The sequence below is a fragment of the Rhinatrema bivittatum genome, chromosome 6, assembly GCF_901001135.1.
Source record: "Rhinatrema bivittatum chromosome 6, aRhiBiv1.1, whole genome shotgun sequence".
Taxonomy (NCBI): Eukaryota; Metazoa; Chordata; class Amphibia; order Gymnophiona; family Rhinatrematidae; genus Rhinatrema; species Rhinatrema bivittatum.
In genome coordinates, this window is record NC_042620.1 from 114,259,071 (window position 1) to 114,285,470 (window position 26,400).

General features: G+C 42.2%; 1 protein-coding gene across 2 annotated transcripts in view; it reads right to left on the minus strand.

The window, feature by feature from the left end:
* The window catches only part of LOC115093684 (dynein heavy chain 11, axonemal-like), a 586,171-nt gene that overhangs the window by 248,857 nt on the left and 310,914 nt on the right, over window positions 1-26,400 (minus strand). For both annotated transcript variants that reach the window (XM_029605802.1, XM_029605803.1), the window contains one exon: window positions 25,354-25,515. In XM_029605802.1, coding sequence (XP_029461662.1) covers window positions 25,354-25,515 — 162 coding nt within the window. The remainder of the gene's footprint in view (window positions 1-25,353; window positions 25,516-26,400) is intronic.

Sequence of the window (26,400 nt, forward strand, 5' to 3'; positions counted from 1 at the left end):
GGATAACCAATAGGACAGTGCTATACCGGGGTACAAATTATATCGCAATGACAGAGAGGAGCAGTCGGGAGGAGGTGTGGCGCTTTATGTCCGGGATGGCATAGAGTCCAACAGGATAAACATCCTGCATGAGACTAAATACAAAATTGAATCTTTATGGGTAGAAATCCCTTGTGAATCAGGGAAGACTACAGTGATAGGGGTATACTACCGTCCACCTGGTCAAGATGGTGAGATGGACAGTGAAATGCTAAGAGAAATTAGGGAAGCTAACCAAATTGGTAGTGCAGTAATAATGGGAGACTTCAATTACCCCAATATAGACTGGGTAAATGTATCATCGGGTCACACTAGAGAGATAACGTTCCTGGATGGAATAAATGATAGCTTTATGGAGCAATTGGTTCAGGAACCGACGAGAGAGGGAGCAATTTTAGATCTAATTCTCAGTGGAGCACAGGACTTGGTGAGAGAGGTAACGGTGGTGGGGCCGCTTGGCAATAGTGATCATAATATGATCAAATTTGATTTAATGACTGGAAAAGGAACAGTGTGCAAATCCAAGGCTCTCATGCTAAACTTTCAAAAGGGAAACTTTGATAAAATGAGAAAAATTGTTAGAAAAAAACTGAAAGGAGCAGCTACAAAAGTAAAAAATGTCCAAGAGGCGTGGTCATTGTTAAAAAATACCATTCTAGAAGCACAGTCCAGATGTATTCCACACATTAAGAAAGGTGGAAAGAAGGCAAAACGATTACCGGTATGGTTAAAAGGGGAGGTGAAAGAAGCTATTTTAGCCAAAAGATCTTCATTCAAAAATTGGAAGAAGGATCCAACAGAAGAAAATAGGATAAAGCATAAACATTGCCAAGTTAAATGTAAGACATTGACAAGACAGGCTAAGAGAGAATTTGAAAAGAAGTTGGCTGTAGAGGCAAAAACTCACAGTAAAAACTTTTTTAAATATATCCGAAGCAGAAAGCCTGTGAGGGAGTCAGTTGGACCGTTAGATGATCGAAGGGTTAAAGGGGCACTTAGAGAAGATAAGGCCATCGCGGAAAGATTAAATGATTTCTTTGCTTCGGTGTTTACTGAAGAGGATGTTGGGGAGGTACCCGTAATGGAGAAGGTTTTCATGGGTAATGATTCAGATGGACTGAATCAAATCGCGGTGAACCTAGAAGATGTGGTAGGCCTGATTGACAAACTGAAGAGTAGTAAATCACCTGGACCGGATGGTATACACCCCAGAGTTCTGAAGGAACTAAAAAATGAAATTTCAGACCTATTAGTAAAAATTTGTAACTTATCATTAAAATCATCGATTGTACCTGAAGACTGGAGGATAGCAAATGTAACCCCAATATTTAAAAAGGGCTCCAGGGGCGATCCGGGAAACTACAGACCGGTTAGCCTGACTTCAGTGCCAGGAAAAATAGTGGAAAGTGTTCTAAACATCAAAATCACAGAACATATAGAAAGACATGGTTTAATGGAACAAAGTCAGCATGGCTTTACCCAGGGCAAGTCTTGCCTCACAAATCTGCTTCACTTTTTTGAAGGAGTTAATAAACATGTGGATAAAGGTGAACCGGTAGATATAGTATTCTTGGATTTTCAGACTGCGTTTGACAAAGTTCCTCATGAGAGGCTTCTAGGAAAAGTAAAAAGTCATGGGATAGGTGGCGATGTCCTTTCGTGGATTGCAAACTGGCTAAAAGACAGGAAACAGAGAGTAGGATTGAATGGGCAATTTTCTCAGTGGAAGGGAGTGGACAGTGGAGTGCCTCAGGGATCTGTATTGGGACCCTTACTGTTCAATATATTTATAAATGATCTGGAAAGAAATACGACGAGTGAGATAATCAAATTTGCAGATGACACAAAATTGTTCAGAGTAGTTAAATCACAAGCAGATTGTGATAAATTGCAGGAAGACCTTGTGAGACTGGAAAATTGGGCATCCAAATGGCAGATGAAATTTAATGTGGATAAGTGCAAGGTGATGCATATAGGGAAAAATAACCCATGCTATAATTACACAATGTTGGGTTCCATATTAGGTGCTACAACCCAAGAAAGAGATCTAGGTGTCATAGTGGATAACACATTGAAATCGACGGTGCAGTGTGCTGCAGCAGTCAAAAAAGCAAACAGAATGTTGGGAATTATTAGAAAAGGAATGATGAATAAAACGGAAAATGTCATAATGCCTCTGTATCGCTCCATGGTGAGACCGCACCTTGAATACTGTGTACAATTCTGGTCGCCGCATCTCAAAAAAGATGTAATTGCGATGGAGAAGGTACAGAGAAGGGCTACCAAAATGATAAGGGGAATGGAACAACTCCCCTATGAGGAAAGACTAAAGAGGTTAGGACTTTTCAGCTTGGAGAAGAGACAACTGAGGGGGGATATGATAGAGGTGTTTAAAATCATGAGAGGTCTAGAACGGGTAGATGTGAATCGGTTATTTACTCTTTCGGATAGTAGAAAGACTAGGGGGCACTCCATGAAGTTAGCATGGGGCACATTTAAAACTAATCGGAGAAAGTTCTTTTTTACTCAACGCACAATTAAACTCTGGAATTTGTTGCCAGAGAATGTGGTTCGTGCAGTTAGTATAGCTGTGTTTAAAAAAGGATTGGATAAGTTCTTGGAGGAGAAGTCCATTACCTGCTATTAAGTTCACGTAGAGAATAGCCACTGCCATTAGCAATGGTTACATGGAATAGACTTAGTTTTTGGGTACTTGCCAGGTTCTTATGGCCTGGATTGGCCACTGTTGGAAACAGGATGCTGGGCTTGATGGACCCTTGGTCTGACCCAGTATGGCATTTTCTTATGTTCTTATGTTCCAAGTTGCGCGAGCTGGCAGCCTGCCGGCACGCGATCCTCCAACACAGCGGCAATGGCTGCTCTGGCGGAGGCCTCTGGCCCCACCCCAGACCACCCCTTTAGTAAAGCCCCGGGACTTACATGCGTCGCTGGGCCTTTTTAAAATAGGCCTGGTGCACGTAACCTTTTTAAAATCCGGCCCAGTATGTGCGTTCAATGCATTAATATACGTGGTTTCAATGCATTGCATGTATTTGTACATAAGCATACATACATGCATATATTGCAGGGTACAGATACACATATTTATAAAAACACCTGTATACACACATGGGTTATAAAATACTTGTGTAGATCTGCTCGCGTATATGCTACTGTATGCATTTGATTGCAAATTATCCTCCCAATGTTTATGAAAGATGCACAAATAGACTTTAGCTAGGTTTGAAACCTTGGCAACTGATGCTACTGCTCACAAGTTTCAAACTTGTGCAAATTCAAACTCTTTTTTTGTGTCTTTTATCATGTTTTTATTTTTTCTAGTAAAAACTTGAAATAATAAATATCTCATCTCACTGACCTAATGACTCAGAATGATTATGTCAATGGCTTCTTTTTCTAAAAAAAACAAACAAACAAAAAAAACAACAACCCAGTTTATTGGAAAATACCATTAAAAATCCCTAAAATTTATAATGCAATAATGAACTTCTCACATTATTTTTCTTGTTGGTACTAGCAATGTGATTATTTGTGAGTCTGTTCCACCATACATTAACATTTATATTTTTGGACACTTGAACAACAAGATTGTAGGGAAAGAGTTTACTTAGAATGATGCTTTAAAGTAAATAATGTAGAATTTATTTTCTATTGATTTTGTTAAAGAGAAACGTCATTTTTTGAATTGCTCATGTTTTGGCCTGAATCGGCAACAATTTTCCTTCTGATTGGCTGTGTGAGATTTTAATATGTCTAATCATGTTGTCTCTCTAACCATTTTTTGGATATTTTTGATATACTTTTAGTTTTGAAATGCTGGTTTCTGATTGGTTATTTGGGACATGTTGCTGATCCAATGAGAGACTCTTCCATGAAAGTCAGCCATTTTTCAAAATCATAAAAGCTCTTCTTGTACTCTTTTCCCAGTTAAGTATTGTGATGAAAGAAAATGTTCAATTTTATGGTCATATCATTTTGAGGCAAGAAGGTGGTTATCTTTATGATGTCATGGTTCACTGAAATTTTGAAGACAGGCCCCAATTCAGGCAATTGGATTGCTGAAATGCTGGTATTGGGTCTATCCATTTTATTGGACTTGCTACAAAACAGGTCAGTATATTATGGACAGTTTCTGTTCCCCCTTTTGATAAGACTGATATTTTTTAGACATAAGAACATAAGATTTTCCATACTGGGTCAGACCAAAGGTCTATCAAGATCAGTATCCTGTTTCCAACAGTAGCCAATCAAGATCACAAGTACCTGGCATGATCCCAAAAGGTCAATAGATTCCATGCTGCTTATCCCAGGGATAAACAGTGGATTTCCCCAAATCCACTTTAGTAATGGTTTTTGGACTTTTCTTTTAGGAACTTGTCTAAACATTTTTTTAAATCCAGCAATACCAGCAACTTTCACCACCGCCTCTGCCAACGAATTCCAGAGTTTAAATATGTGTTGAGTAAAAAAACATTTTATTGATAAAATGAATAAATAAAATACTTTAGATGTGAATGATTATAACTTATGTGTTAGCACTCCTTTAGTATAGCACAAGTTAGCACTTTTGTCTGATACCATTTGTTTTATATTTTTTAAGATTACTATGTTATTCACTTTTTTGTGTTGAATATACTTCTACAGATGGAAGGAAACAAGATGGCAGCATAGAGGTGAAGCTCCACACTGCAGTCCCATACTTGTTTCCTCTAAGCTTTTTCTTGGAGACTTATGCCTCCCAAACACAAAGGCTGGGTGAGGGTTTTTCCCTCTGAAACCTCCCAACCTATCGGAGAGCAGCTTATCACCAGCTTCACCGCAACTTCAATAGCTCTTCAGGGAGCACGGCAGTCGCAGGCAGAGGAAGTTTCCCTGAGTCCTTTGGATGACCGTCTACCCCTGGTGCAGAGATGCGAGTCATCATCCAATGCCGTGGCAATGACTTGCAATGCGGCTGGAGTAATCTCTGTGGGAGGGGCTGGAAGTTAGACTGCTCCTGGGCATTTTATTCCATCTTGCCCTGCCGAAGAATCTCATCTTGAGGGGATGCCGGTTCCTTCCCTCTGCAGCTTTGGAGACAGGCAGTCAGGAGGAAGGCTTGGTTGGTGCTTCGGCGGTGGTGCCCGTGCTGAGCCAGAGTATTTTTCCTTCTGCCTCTTTAGTGATTCCTCCCGACCGGCTGTAGCGACATTAGATTTCCTTTGGAAACTAAAGTCTGGATTTGGAATGTCCTTGAACTCTTGCATCCAAAATATGGACGTCCTTTCTTCTTATCTTGAACAGTCTATTTCATCTCATGAAGGTCAACTTATGGCCATTAATTCTAAAATCACGGATATTGAGGATAATTTGAAACAGATTCAAACCTTCAATGTGGCCACAGTTAAGGACTGTAATTCCCTCTCTAAAAGGACTGAACACCTTGAAAATCAGTTTAGGAATTTAAACTTGAAGTTACATACTTTTACGAAGCTTATGGGGGAAATTCCGTACTTAACTTTGAGGAAATATTTCCTGGAAATTTTGAGTTTTTCTAATGACCAGTTACCTAGTGTTTCTCGACTTTTATTTCTTCCTAATAATACCTCTGTTAGCTCCAATTCTACTACTCATGACCTATCTAATTTCCTGGAAAATTCTGATGTTGACGTTATTGAGCATAGGACTTTATTCTTTTCCTTTCATTCTTCTCAGGATTTGAGTAAAGTAATACAAAGGTATTTTAGGAATATAAATTCCCTTTTTTATGGTCAGACTGTTAGAATTTTCCCCGATTTGATCCAGGCAACTCAAATTCATCGCAGACAATTTATTTTATTACATCAAGAAGCAATTGTAATTGGTTGTTCCTTTAGATTGCATTACCCATGAATGAATGCTCCATAATTTTTTTGCCAGACCAACTTAGTTCTTGGAATCTAGGAAATCCTTGATATCCTCGCCTATATCTTCCTCATAGGATATAGTAATTCGCTATTCGATTTATGCTAAGCCTGTTTAATTTTTTTAAGTACTTGAATACTCCCTGTATTTTCTCTCTCCCAGTGTTTTCTATTATTATTTTCTTTATTTGATGCCTATAACTCCTCCTATGTTTCTAATAACAGAGTGTTTTTGCTTTGTTATATTATTTTTCAAAACTTATAAATATATATTTTAAAAAGAAAAACCCTTCCATAGACAGGGTATAAATGCTGTCAATCCTGTGTCTGAGTTACAGGACCTTTGTTATATCTCAGATTCCCATCTCCTCCAGACAGGTCATTAACTATTAGAGAATTCCCAGTCCATTGTGGATCATTGATTTAATAAGTATATTATAGTAAGGCAGGCAGATGATTTACACCATGCAACATAATGCTTACATATTATCTATACATATATACTGTATAGAAATAAACCTCAAACAATTTATTTCTTTATCAGTATGCACAAATTATTATTTTATATTATTAGGAGGAGGAACCAGTTGTGTCAGCCAATGCTATATCTTTATGGTATTTACTATCTTTATTTTAACCTTTAGATGATTTTTTCAAATGGATAAACAGAAGAGAAAATGCCTATTCCATGTATTGAATGGACAGAGGCCAAGTTAAATGGGCTTCTATTTTTGCAGATATCACAGGTAGGATTAGATATTTCTAATTCAATATCAAAATAAAAAAAACAGACAATGCACAAATTCCTTTTTAAATGTATTCATGTTTGACACTCTAAAAATAAAAATAAATTATAAGAGAAATAAGCACTCGAACCAAATTTCTTTGTTTTCTAACAAAAATCTTTCAAAACCCAACCTTGGAATATAATTTAAGATAATGTGGCACTTGTGAATTGGGAACTATAGACAATATTAGCACTCCACTGTTACTTAGTGCTTAGACAGTTGAGTTACAGTTTTAGAGTCCTACATTGTTCTGTTTTCTATAAAAATCACTTATTGTGTTGAATGTCTTTATTCATTCTTTCCCACTTCATTTCTGTGTTAGAAATCAATTTAAGCTCATCAGGACACATCATTAACAGCTTATTGTTAACTTTTTCCTTGCATTTCCGAGCACCTACATCACTCAGCCATCAGTGGTGGTGGTATAAGTGACTTTCAGACCTGTGCTGCTTCTCCTATGTGAAAATCCCTGACACACACCAACTGTAAATGACTTCGTGTTGGCAACAAGCTTCTTTTCACTGATTCATAATATATGTGTTACTTGCAATAAGGATATCCAATATGATTCACGGAATGACTTATTAATTTATTTTTTAATTTGCAATGCGCAGATAGTCATTTCAAAGGACTCGTGAAGTCGGAAGGACAGAATGTAAGGCAGATGTGGCTCCCATGCCACAGAATATGCATGGAGTTTATAAGAGCTGTATAGATTTAATAGTAAAATGCAGGTTTCCTCTTTATGGGAGCCTTGAATGGTTGCAAACTGTATGTAAACATCTGCTGGAAGTACACAGGATGTGCATGGGGCAAAAGGTTAATCTGGAAGCAGTATCGGAATATTCCAGAGCCCTGGGTCAGCTACGCGTCAGGAGGTGTAACCTGCCTTCTTGACAGACAAGAAGGCAGGTGATGAGCAGAGGTGATAAAAGACCTGACTACTACTGAGTCTGGGGCTGTTTCAGATTGCAAGGACAGGGAGTGGCATGGGGCCGTGATCCTCACTCAGGATTGCAGAAGGGAGCAGTAAGGAGTGCAAGGATTTTCCACTAAAAATCCCCAGAGGCTTGAGAGTAGAGGATAAGCAGTAAAGAGAGCAATACAGCTTGGAAGTTAACAGAGTAAAAGATAAAAGCTGCCTTAACAAACAGGAGCTCACCTGAGCCAGGATGCTAAACTACGCCAGGGGGGAACTTATTTTGGGGCTGTACCAGAAGGGTTTTTTCCTTGAGCTGAGCAGGATAATTTGTGAGCAACTGTTTTGCTAACTAAGGAGAAGAGAAACAAATTAGCCAGGGCTACTGTGTTGCTGTAAGAAGAAACTGTTATTTAAAGAGAGAAGCTTTAAGGAAAAGAATGAGATTTCTGGAACTGTAATTGTTTGATTTCTGCATCTACCTGAACTGTTACTGTCATCCAGGCCGATGCAATGCAGTGCGCGTGGCTGAGCGCACGACTTTACCAACACTTGGACGTGCGTTTTGGACTATTAGCTACTACCCCCGATGCAAAAAAAAAAAAAAAGTGCGCCCAACACGCACATTTTTACTCTAAAAAATTAATGCCTGCTCCAAGCAGGCATTAATTATTGAGGAGCCCCAAAAGTTTACAGAAAAACAAAACATACTGCTTTTCTGTAGTTCCTCTGTTTTCCTAACCCGCTGACCAGGGGTGACGCGAGGCAATATGCCCCCTGAGGCGGGGACCACATGCCATCATCCCCCTGAATTTAAATAAAATACCCCCCCAAGACTCACAAAAACCCATGGTGGTCCAGCGGGGTGTTCAGGAGCGATCTGACGCTCCTGGGCCATCGGCTGACACTAATCAAAGTGGTGCCGGTGGCCCCTGTCACATGGTAGGGGCTAAAGGCCACCGGCGCCATTTTGGTTATTGGCAGCCGATGGCCCAGGAGCGTCAGATAGGCCACCGGCACCATTTTGGTTAGTGGCTGGACCACCACGGGTTTTCGTGAGTCTTGGAGAGGGGGTCAGGAGGGTGGAGCGACGGGAGGCAGGGTGAGGCGGGGGCTGGACAGAATTTTGAAGTGGCACTTTTTGCCGCTTCAAAATTCTGCCGCCTGAAGCAGGCGCCTCACCCTGTCTCATTATAGAACCTCCCCTGCCACTGACAGCCACCTCTCCTGGGTGCCAAATGCTGAGGAGGCGCTAGGGACGCAAAACTTTCCCTAGTGCCTCCTTTCTACTTTGGCAGCACATTTAAATTTTAAATTGGGTGCCTAGGAGAGGTCGACTGGTGCATGTTAAGAGAGCGAGCGTTCAATCATGAGCGTCCATTTAATGCGTGCCAATATTGCATCGGCCTGAAAATTTTTGATCCTGAAGATTCTGCAGTAAACTATTTATTATTTGGCCCTGCAAATAATAAATGTATTATTTGCCCCCAGCTCATGGCCCCAGAGATTTATTTCTCCACCTGTGCACAGTAACCACTATGCTTCCCGAGGCTGGGAAGGTGACCCCTGGTGAAAAGGGAGGAGGGGTTTACACAGAGATGCACATCCCTGCTCTTTTAAAGCCACAAATAAGCTGGTTTTTCAGAATATCCATGATGAATCTTCTTCAAGCATGGTTAATATGCATAGTTTGAACATGCAGAAAACCAGACCTGTTTGAGGCCCCCAAGATCCTTCAAGGATCCATGGAGAGGTTGTAGACTCCTGATGCATTGGGAACAGAACTGGTGCAAAATCAGCATTCTCATAATCTAAGTCATGCACAGCTCCCTGAGCACTGATTCCTGCAGCCTTATCCAATCAGATAAAACATTTCAGGAAGGATGCAAGAGTCCCACCTTAAGAGGCCTCATTCCATGCAGATTTACTCATCCAATCCCAGCTATAACCCAGCTTGTTTAGTTCTTCTCAATCAGTGCTTCACTGCTATAACCCAAAGCCTCTTATCTGTTTTTGTCCATGTATCTTGTCTATTAGTATATCAGATCTATTAGTAAAAATTGGTAACCTATCATTAAAATCATCCATTGTACCTGAAGACTGGAGGGTGGCTAATGTAACCCCAATATTTAAAAATCCGGGAAACTATAGACTGGTGAGCCTGACTTCAATGATGGGAAAATAATTGAAATATTCTAAATATCAAAATCACAGAACATATAGAAAGACATGGTTTAATGGAACACAGCCAGCCGGATTTACCCAAGGGAAGACTTGTCTCTCAAATCTGCTTCATTTTTTTGAAGGGTTTAATAAACATGTGGATAAAAGTGAACTGGTAGATGTAGTGCATTTGGATTTTCAGAAGGCATTTGACAAAGTCCCTTATGAGAGGCTTCTAAAAAAACTAAAAAGTCATGGGATAAGAGGCAATGTCCTTTCATGGATTGCAAACTGGTTAAAAGTCAGGAAAGAGAGAGTACGATTAAATGATCTGTTTTCAGAATGGAAAAAGGTAAACAGTGGAGTGCCTCAGCGATCTGTACTTGGACTGGTGCTTTTCAATATATTTATTAATGATCTGGAATAGGATACGACGAGTGAGGTAATCAAATTTGCAGATGACACACAATTATTCAGAGTAGTTAAATCACAAGTAGATTGTGATAAATTGCAGGAGGACCTTGAAAGACTGGAAGATTGGACATCCAAATAGCAGAAGTGCAAGGTGATGCATATAGGGAAAAATAATCCATGCTGTAATTACACGATCTAAGATTCCAAGGGGGTCATTCATTAAAATGCCTTAGGGCCTTAACACCCGCTATAATGCCATAACACATGTGTAATTTTTTGCATTGCAAGATGTTTGGGTGGAGTTTATGAAAATGAGGGTTGTTTAATGTTGTATACAGTAGCATAATGCACATTATCACCTAAAATAATTACACCTTTTCTTCCTGGTGTCGGGAGAGACAGACAGAGAGAGAGTGCTTCTGGGGTAGCACAAATATTAGCCAAGTATTTATACCACTGTAGTAGGGTCAACTAGTAACTTGAGCTGAGGTTTTGGTGGTGGTCTAGGGTTTGGGGGCAGTTTTACATGCACAGTCAGAGATACAAACAGCACAGTACACATCAGTGAAGATTTGATGTGATTTGGAGTGAGGAAAGGTCCACAAAGATGAGATTTGTACAATGTACTCTCACCCTAGTTTGATAGCAAGTAGGTCTATAAAATCATGAGAGGACTAGAATGGGTAAATGTGAATCGGTTATTTACTCTTTGGATAACAGAAGGACTAGGGGGCACTCCATGAAGTTAGCAGGTAGCACATATAAAACAAATCAGAGAAAATTCTTTTTCACTCAATGCATGATTAAGCTCTGGAATTTGTTGCTAGAGGATGTGGTTAGGGCAGTTAATGTAGCTGGGTTTAAAAAAGGTTTGTATAAATTCCTGGTGAAGTCCATTAAGTGCTGTTAATCAAGTTGACTTAGGGAATAGCCACTGCTATTACTGGCATTAAGTAAATCCCTTGCTACTAATGTTTGGGTACTTGCCAGATACTTGTGACCTGGATTGGCCACTGTTGGAAACAGGATGCTGGGCTTGATGGATCCTCAGTTTGACCCAGTATGGCAACTTCTTATGTTCTTCTGTCCATCTTGACTAGATTGTAAGCTCCAAGCAGCCAAAACTGACTCCTGTGTGTCTCTGTAAAGTGCTGCATATTCCTGGTAGTGCTTCTGGCTTTTGCCAGTCAATCTTACATGCAGGGCTTAATTTGTGGGGGAATGGCCTGGAATGCAGGTCTGGCTCTTCTTTTCAGGCTTTGGAGGCAGAACAGTAGGGGTGGTCTATTCCAGTCCTTCCCCTCCAGGCAGCCTGCAGGAAAGGGAAGAGTAGGCAGGGAGGACACAGAGCACACAGAGATGAGAACAACCACTCTGCTCCCTAATCCAGCCACTCCCATCTTGTTCTCCCTCTCCTCTCCTGTATTGCAGAGTACAGAAGGGGTGATACTGAAGCAGACGCTGCAGAGCAAAGAACAGTCTCAAAAAAGGGTTTGAATTAGCACAGGTTTGAAACTTATGAGCAGTAGTGCTAATTGTCAAGGCTTCAACCCTGACCTTAATGGCACTACTGCTCACAACCTTGTGTTAATTCAACTCCTTTTTGCGTCCTTTATTGAGGTCTTAATTTCTGGCATAACAACTCAGAACTGTGTTCTGCCACATTTTTTTATGGAACCCAAGAAAACAGAGTCAACCCTGCAATGTAATTCAGTTGTGGCTCCCCTAAGGAAACACAACAGAGCCAGTAGTTGCATGGATTATTTATGGTTTCCTAGCTCTTAGAAGAAGCAGAGAAGAACAGAGATTGTTGAAACTGCTTATCCTGAAACAAGAGCAGTCACATGGCTTTGATTCGGGTATATATGTGTGTGCGAGAGAGAGTTCACACCTGGCCCCACCCCTTTGCCCAGGTCACCCCTGATCCTGGCCCCTCCCATCTCACCCCCTCCACCGTTCCACCTCCCTTTTGTCTATAAATTAAGCCCTACTACTTACTTGAGACTTTGTACATTCAGTTGCTATGCCCCAAAAATATGAAACACCGCTACCCCTAAGATTTGGGACTGTTACTTCACCTTCAGAAAAAAAAAAATCAAGGGTTGGCTTTTTGACCATGCCTACCCCTAAATTCCAGGACAGACTCTTTTCCTTCTCCTACCTGACTAGCAGAACTTCTCAGTCATACGTCCTCAACTGTGCTCACCACTGTGCTGATCCTATTTAATGGATACTTACTACTTCGGCACTAGATGCTTGCCTTATTATCTATATACCATTGTACTCTTCTACCCATCTCTATATTATTGCTGTCCAACCCACCAAGTAGACCCTTCATTATCAACTATATATAATGCTGCATTCTAGATGGTTACTTACAATCTATCTTATGACTTTAACCATATATTTGCAATACCTTCATGTGAAATGTTTTTGGTTTTGATTGTAATTTGTGAAGCAACTGTAATTGTAATTTTCATGATACTATTGATTGTAATTTGCCTGAGACAAAATCAGGAAAAGGCAGAATATCAAATGCTTAGAAATAAATTAATAACAGCACTCTTTCTGTTTCTCACTTTCTGATGTATTTTGGAAGAAATATTTCGGGTAACAGGTGAAACTAAAATCTTTAAAGATCCTAACCAGTTCTAACCATGGAATATGGTTTCAATTTGAAAATGTCTATTTTATTCATTTTTTTTCATTTACAGGCAGCCATTTCTCTATGCTTTGTTCTGTAAAGGAATGGTTTAGATACCTTTTGGAGTAAATTTTTAAAAGCTTCATTGGAACTTAGACGGGTTAAAAAAAAAAGGGAATAATGCATGCAGATTGGCTGAATGTGCTAAAGTGGATTATCAGCTTCCTAAAACTATAGTCAGTAACTTTCAAACCGGTGCGCAAGCACACTTTGGTGCATGTGGATTGGCATGCACCCAGACACACGGCAATTTTATAACTTGCACGCATATGCACCCTATTTTAAGTGGGCAAATGCCTAGTCACATAAATCCCTATTCTACCACTAAGTCAGGGCATTTTATATCGTGCGAGCGTCCAATACCATTGCTAGTTTCACCAGTTCATCCACCAATTCACTCAATTAAGAGCCAGGTCCTCCAAATGCCCGTGGTTTGATAGACTGCACTCCTCCCAGTTACCCCAGACCCTTTAAACTCAGCAAAAATGGCTAATTTCTGTTATTTTTTAAGGTACACCTCCTCCATAGCAGAAGTGAAGTTACGTAATGGTCAACTTGAATGAGTGCCCAGGCGAGTAAGTATTTATGTGCACCTCTTGGCCACGCTCCAAAATGCCCATGCCCCTTCTTGAATGAAAGTGAGATGTGTGTGCTGTGTGACATATGCGTGCATCTGGGTGGCTTTTAAAATTCCATGGGTGCACGCATCTCCCGATCTTGGTGTGCACCAGACTTTTAAAATTCACTTTTCTTTGTGCAAATTCATAATGAAGTCAAATTTAAGATCTGCACGTGGATGCACATGTGTGTGCGTTTGCCAGCATGTGCACATGGACATAGTGATTTTATACAATACGTAAGTATATGTGCGTGTGTTGTAAAATCAGCTATGCTCGCAATTTTATATTGACGCGTGCATATGGCGACTCAAGCACGTAAGTGGGGGGAATGTTAGTAGCTATGCGTGCCAATGCAATTACCTGTTTCCTCTGTTTGTTTCCAGTTCGGCCCTGTAAAGGAGAGGACTTCCTAAACCCCCTAGCTAACTTGCTTCTCTTTTATCCTATTAGTCCCAAGCCTCAAAACCCCATGGACTAGCCTAGCTTTTTTTTGTTACATGACTTACATGCGCTTGTGCATTTAAACACTTACATGCAGACTTCATAGTTCAGTTTTGGCCCACCCATGCCCTGCCCCTTCTGGTAAAAAAATATTTTATGTACATACTGGTAGATACGTGCATAACCGTGCAGGTTTTAAAATCAGCGTGGCGCGCGCCAGGCCAAGTCACGTGTGTATGCCCTGGCTTTGGCATGCATAGGGCTTTTAAAATCAACTAGAATGTATATTAATGTGGCTGCATAAAAAAAAAGAGATGTTCCGGGGGACATTTTGCATTATATGCTGAATCTAAGTGCTCCGGGGTCATTTTGGGGTATATGCTGAATTTTAAAATGTCTGCATGTATCCAGTCTGCCAATAAACTGCAGAACTTACATGATCATTTTGAAATGGGCAACGTTATGCACAAACATTTAACCACAAAACCTGATATTCAAACACAATTTATGTGGATATCTTGTGTTTGAAAATTTAGTTCCGTGAGTGCTTACATGCACACTTGTAACTTTGCATTTATCTGCACTACTTAAAAGTTACCTGTTTATGTGCCTGCATTCTGGCTAGTTATTTACTAGGAAATCTCAATCAGCCAATTTGAACAAAAGATCCCGTTTTTAGGCATTCACTCCCAATGCAAAAAAAACAAACGTGCACGGGCCATCCAGTGCTCCCACCATGTGACAGGGGCCGGCCAATGGCACGGATACCCTGTCACATGCTAAGGGCAAAGGGCCATCGGCGTCATTTTGATTAGTGGCAGCCGACAGCCCGAGAGCGAGAGATCACTCCTGGGACCCCTGCTGGACCACCAGGTACTTAAAAAATTTGGGGGGGGGGGGGGGGGTCGGAGGGGTTGGGGATGTGAAAGAATTACATTTAAAGGGTCGGGTGGTTTTTTTTTTTCGGCACGACACAGCCGATTAAAACGTGTAAGGATCGTGGGAACGAAGATTTCCTGCGGTTTTTACCCGAACTCGATACCGGAAAGAAGTCCGGTACCGATTCACATCCCTAGTATTTAAACCCCAGCAATGCACTCAAACGCCGCCCAGCAACAGGTCCCCCCTGCCTTACTGCAGTGCGTGTTTGTTCCTACTTTCATTCTAGCCTGCCTTGCTTCGTTCCTCCCTTGTCTCGTTCCATCCTGCCCAGCTTTGTCCAACCATGCCCTCTGTCTTGTACAGCCTCTATCCTTGTCTTGTCTTCTGCCTCCCTGGACTGATCTCCTGTATTCCGATCACTGCCTGGTGTTACACCCATCAGTCGCAGACGGCTGTGACCTCTCATGCTCACCTCTTTTTTTCCCTGCACCATCAATCATTGGAAGAGTGGCAGTCTCCGCCAGCCACCACCACCTCCCCAGCGTGCCCGGGATGGCATGGGCGCTGGGGAGGTCGGTGAGCTTAGGGGAATCACCTAAGGCTCGTGTGCACGCACAAGGGCCTCCTTTGTACACATCATGGCGGGAACCTCGGGGGCGTCCCCTCCGGATGACGTCAACTCAATGCTGTAAAACTGACCGGCCCTTTGCTACTACGAGTTAGTAAGGAGTTTCCTCGTTGCTCAATCCACTCTACTTTGGACCTTCAGTTCCAGACTTCCCTCTGGGTTTTGGACGCTCTGGGTACCAGGCTCCTCGAAGGGCCTTCTACCTTGGGACTCTATCTTGGAACTTCCACTTGTGAGTACCTTCTACTGACTTCAACGACTCAAGCTTGGCTGAAGCTTTCCTGTGGTGTACCCCGTGCCTCGGGCCACTACCACTCCTTCTTCAATGAAGCTATTCCAGTACACCCTGAGCTGCAGGGTATTGCTGCTTCAGCTTCAAGATCCACTTCCGGGTTCCTGCACCTCAGTCTTGTCATCTACTGTACAGGCTCCTCGGCCCACTATCGGATCTGCACTTCTGAGGCTACCTCTACCCCTGAAGGGACTTCCTGGCATACCCCGCTCTGCGGGCCACTACCGGATCATCTCAGCTGTGGTATCACCCTGGTATACCTCTCTGCTCAGAACTGTACTTAGTTACAGCTCCCGCTCTGTGGGCTCTGCCTTTTCCTTCCTACATAATAAAGTCTCTATAATAGAGCTGTGTCCTACGCTGCTGAGACCCCGCCTATCGACGGGGAGGCCCACAGGGCTCCTCGCTGTGGTCGGAGACATCTCTCATCTCGATCCAGGGTTCACATCTAGACAAATAAATAACACCTGGATTTGATGCCGTTTGACCTCCGCCTGCCCTGACCACTGCCTGGACCTGACGCTGCTTGATCTCTGCCTGCCCCAACCTCTGCCTGGACTCTCTCACTGCTTGCCTGCTGTCTGAGCTGATCATAGCCTGTTCTCGGTCCGTGTTGGCTTGCTATCTACGAGACCCTTGCCTAAGTCCTGCTGGCCCCAAGGGCTCAACCTGTGGTGGAAAGAGGCTGGTATAGGTGAAACCCAGATCTGGTTCCTGTTCAAGCAACTCTGCCTACCATCGGTGAGAGCCCAGCGGGGTTACCAGTTGGGCAGCGCCAATATTCCTATAGCACATGGGCCTCGCACACCATGACAAAGAGGTTTGTCATGCCCCAGTGGAAGGTATCTTGAGTTTAGAAAAACTCCTCTGCCATCATAGTTCATGGATCTTCAAGCCTCTCTTTCCATGAGAGAGGTTGTTCTTTGGGAATACCTCTCTCAACAGAGAGGTGCTGAAGAGTGCTTCCTATTCTGAGGAGGTGGCTGGGGCACAAAGTTTGGGTACCCTGGCCTTCAGGATTAGGGAGGTCCTGTCTTAGGGTCCCAGAGTGATTCATGAGATTTTTGCTGAGGATCCATGTCAGAAGGTTTGCATCAGAGGTCAGAGAAAGACATTTGGCCTTTGTGGGAGTTCAACGGGAAAAGCTGCCTAACAAAGGATGGTCCTAAGAGTTTCTGACTGAATAAAAGGAATCGGTCAGAAATTCATCTGCTTGTGAATAATGAAAGAGAAAGAAAAATTGATAAGAGAGAAAAAGAGCTGCAGTCAGAGAAAAAGGCACCCCGGAAGAGCCTAGAGAGAAGGGTTCCTGCCCAGAGAGCTTACCTGCAAGGGTGTGCAGCATTTGCTACTGGACTTTATTTTTCTATACTCAATGGTACGCTAAGCCATAGTGGACAGGCTATGGGATTTTCTTTCCTGCAATCAGATGATTAGTAAAGGATTTTATTTTTTGGTATTACTACAGTGTGGAGTGTGCTTTGCTCTTTGCTGGACTGATTTGCAGAGGAGCTCTAGGTGACAGAAAACTAAGGCCTCTGAAAGACTAAATCTTTCCCTCCTGTATAGGAAGAACCTAGAAGCATGACGTCCAGTGCTGGCTCATGACCTCCTCCGTGAGCCCCTGCATGGGCAGGGCGCTACATTTAATTAGCTTTCTATTTGTTTGGCTTAACCGTTCAGAAAGCAACTCATATCTACCATATTTTGAATGTTTTCACGAGCATTGAGGGCTCAGCTTCCTGCTTTGCATGGAGAATGTATTTTCACAGCTGTCAGAATGATGGTCAGCAAGAGAATGATGGGATCACTGATCTCTGCTTGTTCTTACATACAATAACCCAGCAGGAATCATGCAGTGCTGGAGAGACAAACCGTGTCCCATTCTGGAACAGTTTGTCTCCGGGGAAACACATGACTTCACTAGGGTGTCTACCCTCATTCAGAATAGCTACAAGTCTTCTCAGGGCTGACTAATGACAGCACTTCCTGCCCTTCATGGAATTAGAACTGAGCTTCATCAAAGGACTCAAACTGCCTGCTAATTAGACTAATTCCCTTCACATGAATTATTTATTTCCATTGGTAACTGATCACTGTGACATTAATGGGTTCTGCTCAGCTTAGTTTGATAGGTAATATACACCAGAAGTGAAATGTTTAAAAACTTGTGATACTATACTCCAGGTCAAGTATGCCTCTGTCTAATAACTGACAACTCCAGGGAAGTTTTTTTTATTGCTAGACTCAAGTGATAATATAAAGGCTTATGTTTAAGAGAGAATTTGGGCACTGACATCAGATCAATCAATCAGTGTTTCCAATTATTAGTCAATTGGGGCAAAAGTGTCTACACAGAATAAATACCCTGCTGCAATTATGCTGACTCAAGATTTATTTTTAGTGTGCTAGTGCAGTTTGCACTTCATAAAAAAAGCAAAACGCAGGGTAACCTACCTTATTAAGAGTCCATTTACTAAACTGTAGTTTGAGAAAGTCTCTTATGAGTCTTTCTGAGGGAGTTAAAAAGAAATGGGATAGGAGGCAATGTTAAAAGACAGAAAACAGAGAGTAGGGCTAAATGGTCAATTTTTTCAATGGAGAAAAGTGAATAGTGGAGTGCCCCAGGTATCTGTACTGGACTATTGCTTTTTAACATATTTATAAACAACTTGGAAATTGGAACGAGTGAGGCGATCAAATATGCAGATGGCAGAAAATTATTCAAAGTTGTTAAATCACAAGAGGATTATGAGAAATTGCAAAAGGACCTTGCAAGACTGGGAGACTGAGCATCCAAATGGAAGATGACAATTAATGCGGACAAGTGCAAAGTGATACATATAGAGAAAAGCAATCTAAAATATAGCTACACAATGCAAGGTTCCACATTAAGAGTCACCACTCAGAAAAAAGATCTAGGAGTCATTGTGGATAACATACTGAAATCCTTTGCTCACTGTGCGGAGGCAGCCAAGAAAGCAAATCGAATACTAGGAATTATTAGAAAAGGAATGTAGATCAAAACAGAGAATATCATATTGCCTTTGTATTGCTCCATGCTGCAATCACATCTTTAGTATTGTGTGTAATTTTGGTCACCGTATCTCAACAAAAATAAAGCAGAATTAGAAAAGGTACAGAGAAGAGCAACCAAAATGATAAAGGGATAGAACGATTTCCATATGAGGAAAGGCTAAAGAAGTTAGGGCTCTTCAGCCTCGAGAAGAGATGACTGAAGGGAGATATGATAAATGTCTATAAAATAATAGACAGACTGGAATGAGTGAAAGCAAATCAGTTGTTTACTCTTTCAAAAAGTACAAAGACTAAGCAATACATTTAAAACAAATAGTTGAAACATTTTTTTTAATCAACAAATAATTAAGAATTTTGAATTTGTTGCCAGAGGACATGGTGAAAGATGTTTAATTAGCTAGGTTTAAAAAAAGGTTTGGATAAGTTCTTGGAGGAAAAATCCATAAACCATTATTAAGGTGGATTTGGGGTAATCAACTGCTTATCCCTGGGATAAGCACAATGGAATCCATCACTGTTTTGGGATCTTGCCAGGTACTTGTGACCTGGATTAGACAGTGTTGGAAACAGGATATTGGGCTTGATAGACCTTTGGACTGACCCAGTATGGCAGGTTTTATGTTCTTATTATTCTTAACAGCATGCTGTTTTACCATGGGAAAATTACCATATGATTTACTAACTTACAGTAAATTTCATTTATTTATATTCCACCTTTCAGGTACTTCAAAATGGATTATCTTCATTTACTGTAGGTATTTCCCTGTGCCAGAGGACTTATAATGTAAGGGCCTGATTTTCAATAGCGTTTACACACAGGGATGGTAACTTTAAAATGAGCATCTACACACCCATATGTATGCATACATGGGCGTGTGAAGGAGTAAGCCTTCAACACCAGCCCAGCAGCCCACCAGAGGGATGGAGAAGAAGCTGCCAACCCTGGGTACTAACAGGCAACACCAGTTTCAGTAATATCCCAAAGGGACCCCGGGGTGGAGGCAAAAGGGGGTGTGTCTCTGTGGGGAGGGAGCCGGATAAGTGGGTAGGTCCTCCCCAACCAAGCAGGACACCTTGGAACTTCCAGTGGCAAGAAAGGGGCTGGTCCTCCTGAGAGGAATCAGGGCAAGAGCCAGAAAGATCCGCCCAGAGAGGGGAGGAACTCCCAGGGGGCCCCGGGAGATGAAGAGGAGGAGATGGAATTCATTCCAACAGGAGAGAGCCAGGAGGAGGAAGGAGCAAACTTCCCCTCAGAAAGGGAAGTCAGCGATGAGGCCATGGAAATTGAGTGAACCAAGGGATTTATAAGCTGGAGAAGAAAAGGAACTTTCAGCAGAGAAAGATATTTGTGGGAGGGAGGTTGTGGCAGGGCTGACCCTACCACAGGTGGGAGGTGTTTAAACCTGCTCAGCTTGTTTTGTGTTTCTTGCTGTGCAAACCTGCGTGCTGAGCCGTGCTATAATTCAAAAGGAGAAAAACTGTTTCATTCCCTGGAAGAAAGACTGTGATTAACCACAAGGGTTTTTTTGTGTTTGTTGATTTGCAACCCTGTGCGCTGAGCAGAAGGAGAATGTATCCCATTTGCCAGAAGGGAGAAGTCCTGTTAACTGCTCTGAGGAAGAGGATTGGACACTTCCTGTCTTTTTTGTTTTTGGAGGGGGAGCTGCTTTTGGCCAGAGTGTTTTTTTATGTTCTTTTAGCCTCGCGCAGAGGCACACAGACTTGTACACACACCTTTCTTGTCAAGTTTGGTAAAAGAAAGTCCTGGTGTCCTGCCACAGAGAACAGGAGACTGATGACCCAGCTGTGTTCCAGCGGACTGGAGCTGTCAGACGACCACAGGGGGGCAAGCGCACAAGCACTAGCATTTTGTATCATCCGCACAAGTGTGCGAGGATTTTATAAAATACACCCCAGCACGTACATGTGCACTCCTAACTTTAAGTACTTGTATGAGCATCTGCTAATCATGCATTTTCCCTAGGAAATGTTGGCTTTTACAGGTGCAAGTGAGGTAATTTTATAACATATGTGCGTGCAGAAAATAACCAGTTTTACAAATTAGTGCACCGGTTTGCCCAGTCAATCCCTAGGTCACCAAAGCCCCACTGGTTATTCAGCCTGCATGCCCCCTAGTTTGAATAGCCCCTTCATCAAATCAGTAAGTGGCTATAAAGAATGTTATGGGCGCAGGTAATAGTCGTACGTGTGCCGCTTGCGCTGGTTATAAAATCAGAAGTTCTGTGAGTAAATGCTGGCCCTGCCCCCTTTTTTAAGTTCACCGATTTGTTTATGCACCGGGACTTGTGCGTGTAAGTGTGGAGGTTTATAAAATAGGTCGGAGAGGCACCTGTGATAGATGCACACGCATCTGCGCTTTCTGGCACCAGCATCTCTTTGAAATTTCACCCTTTAGACCTGGGTTTTACATGTGTCTGATCCCCGGACCTTGCCCCTGTTATTAGATAGGGGCAAGGTCAGGTTGGTGCCATTTTGAAAAATGATACAGACTAGGACCAGGACTTGGGGATGCCCCAGGTCCCATCGTGGGATCCTCTTCCAATTTAAAAGATTTGGAGGTGTCGGGGTGGTCCGGGGGGGGGGGGGGGTTTCCCACTGAAAATCAAAGATTTATGAGAAATTTGGGGGATGGGGCACTGAGCCCCAACAATTTTGACTATTGGGGGGGGGGGGGGGAGGGGGCTGCGACAACCCTTAATTTTCTTTTTTTATTTAAAGTTTTTTATATACCGCCGCTCATCAGAGATATCGCGTCGGTGTACAGAGAACAGGAACATACGCCAGAGCGTTATACATTTAACATAAGGTTAATATATGAATTCTTAAACATGAAACAAGTAAATATAATTAAAGCGAAACATATCAATTAAATACAACTTAACTGAACTGAATTAAACATAGTTTAAAGAATAATATAGGGAGCCTAGGAACACTAGGTATAAAATTCAGGAAGGATAAATGAAAGAATGGATTTATAAGTTAGAGATGGCAAATAGGGGGAGAGATGGAAAGTCCATGTAGGAGCGGTTAAATAGAGGGTATTGAATGTATTAAGCAGTTATAAGGAGCAAAACAGAATTGGTGCATAACGAAGATATATTGGGTGGATAAAAGAAGGGCATATATAGGGAGTAGAAACATATATATATATCATGTTATATATATTACAGAACAGTGCTCCAAGCAATAATCTTTGTGAAAATAGATTACTGCAACGCTATTCTACTAGGCCTCCCATCATCCCATACTAAACCTCTCCAAATGATTCAGAACACGGCAGCAAGAATCCTAACGAACAAGAGGAGAAGAGATCACATTACGCCAGTACTTAAAGACCTTCACTGGCTGCCAATCCACTACAGAATAATCCATAAATCCCTTACCACAATCTTCAAAAATATTCATGGACTGGCTCCTCTCAATCTACAAATAGCACTCAAAAAACACTCCTCCAACAGACCCATCAGAGAAGCGTACAGAGAATGTCTACAGGTACCACACGCCAATACCACCCAACATATAACACTGAGAGGCAGGGCCTTCTCTACAGCAGGTCCCCCACTATGGAACTCAATCCCCTTAGAATTACGACAGGAACCATGTCTTCCAACCTTCAGAAAAAGACTTAAGACATGGCTGTTCAAGAAAGCCTTTCCGGACCCTGACTGATGCTCTTCCACCAAATACAGCAAGACTGATTATCACCCATTAAACTGATACAGACTTACCAACCACTGCACGTTCTACTTCTTGTTAAACTTCTATCATCCTCTTCTTCTACTCCCAGTTAGAACCATCCTTGTTTTATTGTAACTGCTTTTTCTGCGCACTTGTTATAATTTGTTATAATTTGTAAATGTATATTCTCATGTTATAGTTATGTACGTTTATAATTTATTGATCACCCCTTGTTTTATGTAAACCGACATGATACGAACTTCCGTGAATGCCGGTATAGAAAAAAAACTCAAATAAATAAATAAATAAATAAATCATGTATAAGCATGAGTGAATAACCATGTCTTGAGTTTTTGCTTGAATATCTTGGGAGACAACTCGAGGCGTAGTTCAGTGGGCATAGTGTTCCATAACAAGTGGCCAGAAAAGGAAAACACTCGTGCTTTGGTGGATGCATGGTTATATAATTGGGGCCTCCTCTCATATACACACACACTCGCAAACACACAGCCTTCTCTCTCAGATACAGGTGATTCGCTTTCCCTTTCCTTAAAACATTCCAAGTCTTTCATCTGTATCTCTCTTTTGCCACCTGTCTCTCAATATGCCCTCCCCTTCCTCTGTGTATTCTTTTCATGCTACCCTCCTATCTCTAGTCCCCTCCCTACCCATACTCTTGTCTTTCTCTCCCTCCTGTCTCCGTCTGCCCCCCCCCCCGTGCCTTCCTCTCTCTATCTCCTTTCTTCCTGTCTCCCCCTTTTGCCTTTGTGCCTCTTCTGTCTCTTCTTTCCCTTCCCCCATCTATGTTTCCCTCCTTCCCTGAAGCTCCCATTCTCCTCTCCCCTTCCCTGTGACCTTCTTTCCTTCCATACCCCCTCTGTGTCTCTTTCCTCCCCTGTTCCTCATGTGGCTATCTTCCTTCCCCTCCCCTTTTCTCTGTCTCTCCCCTTTCCTCACCCTGTGATTCAGACTGTCTCTTCCCCTCCTCTGTTCTGGTACCCCTCAGCTGGCTCGCTGCAGCCCCTCTCTCGGGTCTTAGCCCAACACTCAGTAAGGGAGGGGGAAGGACCCAGAGGGCATTGCTGCAGAGATCTGTGGAACCACTGGGAACTGAGAGCTGTGTTTTTTGCCCCGCCTCCTCTCCCAATTCCATCTAATCTCAACACAGGAAAGGAGGCAGGCATGCAGACAGGAACACAGTTCTGCTCTCTGCTCTGTCTTTCCCTATAACCAGGAAGCTGTGGGAAAGAGGAGCCTTTTGCAAAAATCAGATTTTCAGTGTCCAGTCAATACTTCTGACCAGACACTATACAGCATAGCTGAAAACCTGGCTGTCTGGTCGAAAACTAGGCAGTTGGCAACCCTACTCACAACCTGTCACTGCTGTACTTCCTTTTCCTCCTGCACACCTCACTATGGGGCCGATGCAATAAAGTCACATAGAAAGCAGGCGTTCAACAGTCAGCGCCTGCTCTCTTAATGCGCCATGCAATATTTAAATGAGGGGGTCGTGTTAGCTAACGCGAACCCAATTGGTTTTCCTTACTGGCGGACAGCCATGAAAACCGACGCTGATAAACCCAGCGTCAGTTTTCGTGACCGGCGTATGGCAGTAAGGAAAACAGATGCCGAGTTTATTGGCATCGGTTTTCCTTACCGGTGGATGGATGTCACAAAAACTAACACCGATAGACTCAGCATCGGTTTTCCTTACCGGCGGATGGCAGTCACGAAAATTGACGCTGGGTTTATTGGCGTCGTTTTTCGTGGCGGGTCCAACTGTCAATTTTTCTTTTTTTTACTTTTGTTTCTTTTATTTTTCATCCTACTTAATATCACAATGATATTAAGTAGGAGAGAGTACAGAAAAGCAGTTTTTTCTACTTTTCTGTTCTTTTTTTTGATGCGCACAGCTATTAACGCCTGCTCCAGGCAGGCATTAATAGATGACACTTAAATGTGCATCCGAGACGCACGTTTGTTTTTTTGCATCGGGAGTGAATGCCTAATAGCCTCATTCACATGCATTTGCATGTGATGAGTGATATTAGATTCACTACGCGTTGGACGCGCGTTGAATATGCGCTAATCCCCTTATTGCATTAGGGGATTGATTATCGCCTATTCTGCCTGCGTCCGATTGCAGGTTAACAGTGCGCTCGGCTCTGCGCACCGTATTGCATCGGCCCCTATATTGCTTCTTTTCCTCAACATCACCCACTTGGAAAAACTGTTTCTCTCTTTCCTGCACCCCCTGCCTCTGTCTGATGGCATTCTTCCTCCTGATTCCATCCCCAACCTCTTCACTGATGCTCCTTATTAACACTCTTCATAATGGCACACAACATTTCCAAGAGCTTGGAAGAACTGACTATCCAAAGGAGATCAAATATTTCACAAGAGTGCACACAGATATTATTGTCTGACTTCACCACTGCTAACTGAAGACCTACTAAAACAAATCAAGCTTCTGTGGTGACACACTCAAGGAGCACGTATATATATATATATATATTATAATAACATAGTAAGTGATGACAGATGAAGACCATAAATGTCCCATCCAGTCTGCCCAGTAGTGAGTGGTTCTCTTTAGACAGATGCACAGGTGGCAAATGCAGTCGTATCACTGCTGTTTTAGGCTGTAACTGCTTTCACTCACTTGGATGACCTAGTGCAGAGCATCTTTTAAAGACAACTTGAGTCATGAAGCTGGCCTTAATTCTAGGTATGATAAGGTCTAGAGAGATATGAAATATTTCTTTCTTGGATATATTTTATCAGCTTGGAAGCAATAGTGTAATAGAGCAGAAGAAACTTACATCAAACCCATCGAGCTTTTCAATAAAACTTCCACTGACAGATTGCAGAGCCATCGTCGGCCAGGCATGAAACCAGTCAATAGCTGTACAGTTCACCAGAGCTGGAAACTTTCTGGCTCTGCCCCTTAATGTGAAACCCACTGGTGAGAAGCACAAGACAACCTGCAAAGGACAAAGTTTACACAACACAGAATTAGGGATATGTGCATTTTTGTTACGGTGACAAATTCCATGAAAATTCCATTCAGGCATCCCACGTTAATTGACCGATATATATCAGTGATGTACTGAGATGGTGCTCATCTACTGACAGCACGAGTGGAATGCAGAAGGCAGACTTCACAGTACAGTAGATGCACATCTGAATGCTACCTTACCACAATATTATTTATACCTCAGGGGGTCTTGATGCACATAAAGATCAGAAGAGCAAATCTTTTTCATTAGCTCGTTCTTAGAAACCATATACACACATACATTACTTTCATTTAACAAATTACTGTGTGTACACCTTTTCTATCATCACATTACCTGTCTTAAAAATGCAGTTCAATTTATCTGCCATGTTATCAAGAAGACAGAATCAAAATTCCATATTCTACAGATAAGCTTCACGATGCATCAAAAAAAAAATTGCAGTTTTTTTTCTATACAATTCCTATGTTATAAAGATATTTCAGTAAGCTCCAACTTGGGGGCTGAAATATTTTACTTAAAAATGTGTACCCAAGTGAACACTCTTCCATTGTGAGGGGTGAAAGGAAGAATGTGAGACATGCTCCAAGCAGACATCAGGATATCACAAAAGTAAGTGCTATGCTTTAATTTGTGTGTCAATAGAAGTTGCAGTTTCAGTACCAGGCAGGAGACCTGGGTTTAGCTCCTCAGCTTGGTTTCTGTTCCACTGCCTGGCCAGAGCTGGGGATGCTGTGGAGGCAGTATTTACAGGTCCCAATAGGGAAGGCGTTTCAGCCATCACACGTGGCAATACCTATTGGCCACACCAAGGTTGCACACATAACAGATTCCATAGCGTACATGGTCTGT